This window comes from Montipora capricornis, chromosome 9 (genome assembly GCF_036669925.1).
Source record: "Montipora capricornis isolate CH-2021 chromosome 9, ASM3666992v2, whole genome shotgun sequence".
Lineage (NCBI taxonomy): Eukaryota > Metazoa > Cnidaria > Anthozoa > Scleractinia > Acroporidae > Montipora > Montipora capricornis.
Genome location: NC_090891.1, coordinates 23,588,663 through 23,596,162, shown reverse-complemented (window position 1 = coordinate 23,596,162; position 7,500 = coordinate 23,588,663). Strand labels below are relative to the sequence as shown.

Genomic DNA, 7,500 nt, shown 5'->3' with positions numbered 1-7,500 from the left:
AAACTTAAACGCCTAAAAACACTAATGATTTTGAAAATTCTATGCGGCATGAAATCAGCCAAACTATTTAGCAAATGAGATAAGTCCCTAGAAATGAAAACAGTTTGTAAGCTCAAACTAACATGAAAAAGAAATTCTCTTGAGGAGATGGTGTAGATCTTAAAGTGAGTGAAATTAAATAAATGAAAAGTGCTACACAAAAACAACTTTTGTAATTAAAATCTATCACTGTTCATTTTCCATTTTCCTGGAACTAACTCAAAGCACACACCCAAAAAACCAGCATTAAACAGGGCTGTCATTAAATTTTCACCTGCAATATATAAAAAAACTGATTCTATTTTTCATTTCCTTCACAATGTGAGCTCAGGTTTAACAGCTAGTACAGGTGAATGTCCTTTATGGCAGCCCTGTGAAAACTTTCCAGTGTGACAATTTAATTGACCACATTAGTAATAGTACTACATACCGGTAACATAACATGGTTTGCCATGGTGTGAGTTAATTGCCTGACCCTTGCCTGACATGGTCATGTTCTGTACTATTTCTTGCCTGTTGTGCGACAAATCAAGAAATGGACTCAGGTATGTCTACGTGTCAGGGTTGCATTAAGTTTGAAAGTAGAAGGGACCTTATGACAGAGTGAACGTGCACCCTCATATATTCTAGCTCTTGATCTTGAGACCTCCTTTGAGCAATGGCGGGTACTGTACTCAGTGCAAGACAGGTGCTAGTACCTAGGTCCCAGCTTCTAATAAAACCCCTGCATGAAGGTTAGTTCAAGCTCCTGTGGTGGTGCAACTGTTAATACATGTAATAAGAGTAGAGACACCTTTTCTATACAGGGCATTTTTTTTTTTGACAATACTCTCAAGAAACTCAGTGCAGACATGTTGGCTTTCTTGGATACTCTATAGGTTAACCATGTAATGTACCTCAAACAGAGCAGAAATTAAAGACTCTGTTTGTATGAACTTACTTCCAGAAGCATATGAACATCCCCACTTAGAACTGTTTAATTCACATAATCGTTTAAGTAACATTGTCAAATTCCTTTGAGAGAGCAGAGAGATGCATACCGAAAGGTCAATGAAATTATGTTTCAAGCAAAATTAAAACTGCAAAAGTCAAAAGTTCTTCATGAGGTTAGGACTAATCATCCTTAATGCACTTTATATTCCATTTTTCCAGATGATTGGAGGTCAGTAATTATTTTGAACCATCAAATTTGACAGATTGGATGTAACAACATTATATGTACATTGAATATTATCCTGAGAATGTCAGTCATTTCCCATCTTACCCCACAAATAATTTCATCCTTTCCTCACTGCCAAAGGCTTTCTGTAGGGTGGCCAGCACCATACAAGTTTTGAAATGGTACTATTCTCTTCAACTCTCTGACTAGCAATGCAAAAAAGCCTAAGGCTGTTGATTTTAACACTCCAAACAGGAACGGATACTTGTTTACAACCTTGAACCTAAACATTTCTTTTGTTGACATAAAAAATAACTTACATTAGAAACTATTGACAATTGTACAAACCAACATGAAGAAGTCAGTCTGACTTCAAAATAGACAGTATAATTTACTGACAAACTTAACCGTCAACTGACAAAATTTAAATTGAGGGGATGTTTGGAATACGTTCTCAAGTGACTAATAGGGACTTTAAGATAGTGGACAACGGTAAGCTGGGACGGTTGGATGCGTATACCGGAGACTTTGGACGGGTATGGTAGAAAGGCGCGAAAATTTTTAACTTAAGATTCGGCCAACACGACCGTAGGACGGTGGAATAAACAGTCTTTTGAAGAGGCGAGAAATTATCTTGTAATTTCGTTTGCAGAAGGTTCAATTAGCGAGGGGAATTTCTTATTTTATACTATGAATACGAATCAGTGAATCCTCTTTATCCTTACTGGGAGATTCCTTTGATTCTAGCGAGTGTAAATCCGCTAAGGGAAATTGGTTCATAAACAAAAAATGCGGCTACAATTATCTCTTTTACCCTTCTTTTCTGCTTTCCTCCTGTGTCATGGTGGATTATGGATAACGCTACCGCGATGTGGCCGAGTGATGTCTTTGAATGAACTCAGAATTTTCGCTAGATTTTTTCATTTCAGCGATAGATAAATCAAGACAAACACAACCAAATGCACATTTAACCCATTGGGTGATCAGTTTTCAATGCATAATAAAGGAAAAGACTAAAATAGTGCGAATAAGTATGGATCAATTCGTACCGCTTTCACCGTTGATTCCACGACGAGAAACCCGACGAAAACATACCGTCCCAGAAGCACGACGGTCAAATGTCACGGGGATTTTGCGTGATATGACACTCATCTAACCGTCCCAGTCTACCGTCGTGTACAATCTTAAAGTCCCTAATACCGCACAGTCTGCAATGTTACCGTCTCCTTTTGCTTCACAAAATAGTTATAATTTATCGGAAATATAGGCTTCTGTAAAGTTGCTCCCAAACACACTGTAAAAGCATAAAGTCTGTGTCAAGATCATGAAACTAAATGAGCCAGGTATTTCATTGATGCCAGCACTTAGCTCTGTTTTCTGTAGAGTAACATGGGGTATCACTGATCCCCTTTGACCCCTGGGAGTGAGACTTGACAGATTTTACTCTGTCTAATGCCAGGGAGATTCTAGTCGTCAACTGGGGTCATCCTAGGGCGTTTGAGGTGTCAATGGGTTATAATAAGCAGTCAAAAACTTTGTCCCTTCCATTAAATGGGATGCTAACCGATCACAGAATTTGCCACAAAGTCTATCAAACATTTGTCGGTATTAAGTTGTATGCGGGTACATATAGAGAGGCAACATGGATTAAATAAAGTTAGATAAAACTGAGAGATTATCAAGACGAACCTCGTTCCCAGGGTCTCTTTTCTCTGCCTCCTTTGTCCTCATCGACAAAGGAGGCAGGTTGGATAAAGACCTTGCCTCAGTTGTTCAAAAAGTGAATAGTGCTACCCACCAGGCCCCAGTTGTTCAAATGATGGATAGCGCTATCAGCCGGATAAATCACTATCCAGTGTATAAATAATAGTGGAACCAACTGCACTTTCCAGTGTATAGTGATTTGTCCGGTAGATAGCGTTATCCACCTTTAGAACAACTGGGGCCAGATAAATCACTATCCAGCAGATAAACACTACCAAAACCAATTGAGTTATCAACAAAACAAAGTTCAAAGTTCAAGTTTGTTTATTATTATTATTATTATTATTATTATTAGTATTAGTATTATTATAAATATTACATTAACCAGTAGATAGTGATTTATCCAGTGGATAGCACTATCCACCCTTCACACAACTGGGGCCAGAACTCATACAGTCAACAAACCTATGAAGTCTCAAACACTTGACCACTGTGGTTTCAATAAGCAAATAATAATTGCCACTGTAATTAATACTGTGGGCTGAGCAATTACGGACAAAAAAACTCCTTATGTAGTAGCATGTTAAGGCACATGTACTTCGGAAAGAAGTACTTAATTACTCAAGAGAATGGTGTCATTATTGTAACTGACTTTTTATTTTATCATTACGCTAAGTATCTGCATAACAAAATCAACAACTGAAGTTTCCATTTTTTCTAAGTACATGTACCTAAAATGTAAGACAAGTTCCATTGGATGTGAGTTGTACATCTCATTTCATTGATTTGATTCTCTATATCTGATTTGGCCTCTTCTTCCAATGGAGGTTGAGAACAGTACAGTGTAATGAACCTAAATGAAATGCGAGTAAATTTTTCAACCAACCGAAAGGATTGCTTTGCATGCCAGAGAGACGGGCCTTCCACGATTTTTTCAAAGCGTTCAACAACACTGTCACAAGCCAAACGAGTTCTTTTTGCATCAGTAACTCTTTCTCTACCCAAAAACTCATCTGCTAACGGTTCTCGCACCTTTCAAAGGAACTCACATGTACGTAAGTAACTATGGGAGAAGGTCTTATGGATTCATATAATGATATACAGCAATTTGAAGACTCGGTATGACTACATTTTTAACACATAATTACTCAGTGACAGACGATTCCATTCCATTAGATTTAATAGGTTCTCACTCTTTTCTTAGGCTCCAAACTAATCAACGAACCAATCCAAACAATCATACGGTGCTTTGTGAAACCCCTCGCGGCACTCGCCTCGTTACCGAAATCGATTGTTCATGCTCAGACTTTAAACCAATCAAAAACTTTATCCAAACGGATTATCGTAGAGTCTCTCGTAACCAGACCCGCTGGACAAGGGGAACGAAGACTCTGGGAAGGATATTGAGAATCACTCCACTTTAGGCGCATGCGCAGAATGAGTTAAAAATTACCATATGAATGGCTCTGATTGATTCATGAGTGCACTTCAGAGTTGGGACTGGCAAAGGAACGGTGTTTTCCTACACTACTATTGCAGTGTTCCTGATGTTGAAGGGGGGGGCTGAGGGCTTCTCGTTGAGGCTCTGTTCATTTCTCCGTGAATTATACTCAAACTCTGGAATCGTTCATTTCCGAGAGTATACAATTAATTGCTCAGAACTTATTTAGCAATTCTTCAATTGCATTGCAATTTTTCTTCCTTTTTCGGGCAATTAAGAATTGTGCGCAAACTTTCGTTGATTACTTGTCTACTTGCAACTGTAACGAGAACCTTTATTGTATAAAAAACCTCCGTTTGGGGACCTCTTACCTCTTTCTCCATGAAGGGATGTGCATTTTGTACGATTTGGGTTCTTCTGGCCTCTGAGTTGTCTTGTCTCTCATCTTCGTAAGCAGCATAACGAGGCCACCTCTCAACCTGAAGATAGGTACGTTCTTCTTGTTCTCCAGAAAGACTTGGACACTGCAAGTCGCGATCATATTCCCGAGGGGCTGGATGCGAGCTCGACGCTGCTGGAAATTGTTCCATAACCTCTCTTTGTCTCGATATCCACTGCAACATCCACCAAGTTGATGATTGGTAGTAGAAGGCACTCTGCTTTTTAGCGATTTTAGCGACCTCTTCTCTTAAAGGAGCTAAAAGAGGAAGGATACAGAAAAGTAAACAATCAAAAGCTTTCCAATGACGACTGATGGAAAAAAAAATCTATTAACTGGAACTCAATTCAAATAAAAATGCCACTGAGAATGGTGCGGTCAGGTTGGGAGAAGATCTAGATTGTTCCCTTTCAAAAGTGCACGACGTTTTTTTACTGGAATGGTCAAATTAGTCGGAATTCGCTTTGTATTAGAAGATTTTCTTTGACGGTTTAACATTAGGTATTTAGGTATTTAATATCGGTTATTTACTGGCGGCACGATCCATTAGGAGTAACGAAAATAAAGCCTTCGAGAAGACCGAACGTGACTTACAGCTTCATTAAAGTGGAAATTCCCTTTGTCTAAGCTCACTTGAACAAAGGACATGTTCGAAAGGAAAACATTGGCTCAATGGATCGATTCCAGAGAATTAACAGCTTTGGGGCCAGGGCGGGAAGAGGGCACAAAGAATTTTCTTTTCTTCCGAAATACACGTCGAATTTGGATAAACATTAGGAAGTGTCCTTTAAGGTGGCTCAAAGCAGGAGCTTAAACCAATCTCAAAAATTAAAGAGAATTTCCTGTTATGATTGCCGACTCCACAACACTGTCTTACATAACAACAATGCTGTCAGTTGTACCATATGAGAATCTTATGGCTAAAATAGATGCAGGACTAATTGCCCCGGAATACGTCACGATAGAAACAGGAAAGCAATATAAAAACGCCCTTAGCTACGGAACAACATGAAATCGACCACTGATTTTCTTCGTGAGCTTAGTTGGCTGCTCAGGGGACAAATACTCTGTTTAACTTAGTTAACTGTGCGTCAACCAAAGACGTTTAAAGGCAGAACCGTGCCAGCAACTTATAACCATGGCATCTTAGCATATGTGCGGGGATTGCCTACTCAGTCGTTCACTAGTGTTAAAAAGCCGTTTGAGAAAATCGGTCGTGCACAAATTCGAAGACTTCTACATCCTATCAATCGGAAGTCGGAAGCATTTAGGTTCTGCCGTTGAAGACTGATCAAGCTGCTGGAATAAGGGCGAAATTCTCAGCTGATACCGTTTAAAACAGCCCTCGTGGCTAAGGTAAGGAGCTTACACTAATTAAAAAACTCTGAGCATCAGCTGGTGTCTATGAAGATGTAGCTCGAGTGTGGTTTATGAAGCAGGCGATCTGGCAGAGCTTTGTGCCTTCCCCGCGGAGCATTACATATTCGAAACTCGATACGTCAAAGCTAAACGAAGTCCACGACCACCTTCCACATGGCTGCAAAACGTACTCTGACAAGTTCCCCTCACAGTCACAAACGTGGGCTCGCGCCGTAAGGAGGCGGCGCTTCTAGCCAAGTCAAAGAGGTCGATAACGGTCTCTGTCTCATCTATAATGGAGCTCTCAATACAAGTCAAAGCTTCTCCAGATTGACCTGTGGCGCGAGATCATGTATGCCGTGCACAGCATACACTACGCTACGATTGTTTGGGCACTAATCCGCTCAGAAAATGCGCTTTCCACTTGGAGAGTGTCGAACGAATTGAGTAATTCGGCTGATGGTATCGTCACTGTTCTGAACAACGAAGTGACCCTTCTAACTAGTCAAAAGCCTGAAGATGCCAACAAAGAAAAATATGTTGCGTCAAATCCTCGCTCCACGGTTTATGGTCACGCTGTCGGTTTGGAGGAAAGAAATCCCTTTAGGTGTTGGACTCCAGTACCTCTATTAGCTTGGCCAATAGAGGTTTTACGCGGAAGTCACGTCGCATGTCAGGAACAATAGATTCTTTTTCACATGGAAAAAAAATGTTCTTTCTAATGCAAAACATTTTCATTGTTCCTGCCATGCAACACGGGATCACATGGCTGCCGTGCAAAACCTCTATTGGAGGTTGGCAGGTGTCGTGTGATAACCTCCCGAGGTGCACCGTCTTGGAGGCTCGGTCACCAAACCTAGCCAAGTTGTGATTTACTGTCTGTCGAAAAGGTCACAAAGTGGCCTTGTCCGAGAGGAGCTCCTCGCGGTGCCCCCAGGCATCCAAATGACGCTTAGTGGGGTTTTTCTGCTCTAAATTCATATGGCCATACATTGGGTATCCACACCATTGCACGTTATGCAAAGCTTGTTGGGATGGCCTCCAAGTCAGTGCGGGAAGTTGCTTGTAGTTTTTATGAGAAAAGCAGTTTATCCTTTTTTTCACCTTTTGACATCTCCACCTTCACAGGTGTTTGCCCACTCCCACGGCATTCTGGCCTGTGGGCTTCCAGTAGTCTTGAATGGCCATGGAAGCAGCGCTCACACTGAGAAATGATATCGCTCAAAGTGTTTTCTTTGGTCATGCAGAAGCTGTTTTATGTTTTTGATCCATCGCCGCTGGTTTACTTGAACGTCTTTATTTGAAAAATCTCGAAAACCAACGCAAATTCCATAAAGATGTCAAGATCTACAAATCATT

The 7,500-nt window shown here is 40.5% G+C and overlaps 1 protein-coding gene across 1 annotated transcript in view; it reads right to left on the bottom strand.

Annotated features, from left to right (window-relative positions):
- Positions 1–3,680: 3,680 nt before the first annotated feature.
- Positions 3,681–7,500, bottom strand: part of LOC138017448 (uncharacterized) — a 31,141-nt gene continuing 27,321 nt past the window's right edge. Inside the window, exons 2-3 of the mRNA XM_068864533.1 lie at positions 4,715–5,040; positions 3,681–3,755 (exon numbers count right to left, since the gene is read on the bottom strand). Of these exons, the coding sequence (XP_068720634.1) occupies positions 3,681–3,755; positions 4,715–4,966 (327 nt within the window). The 5' untranslated portion in view covers positions 4,967–5,040. The remainder of the gene's footprint in view (positions 3,756–4,714; positions 5,041–7,500) is intronic.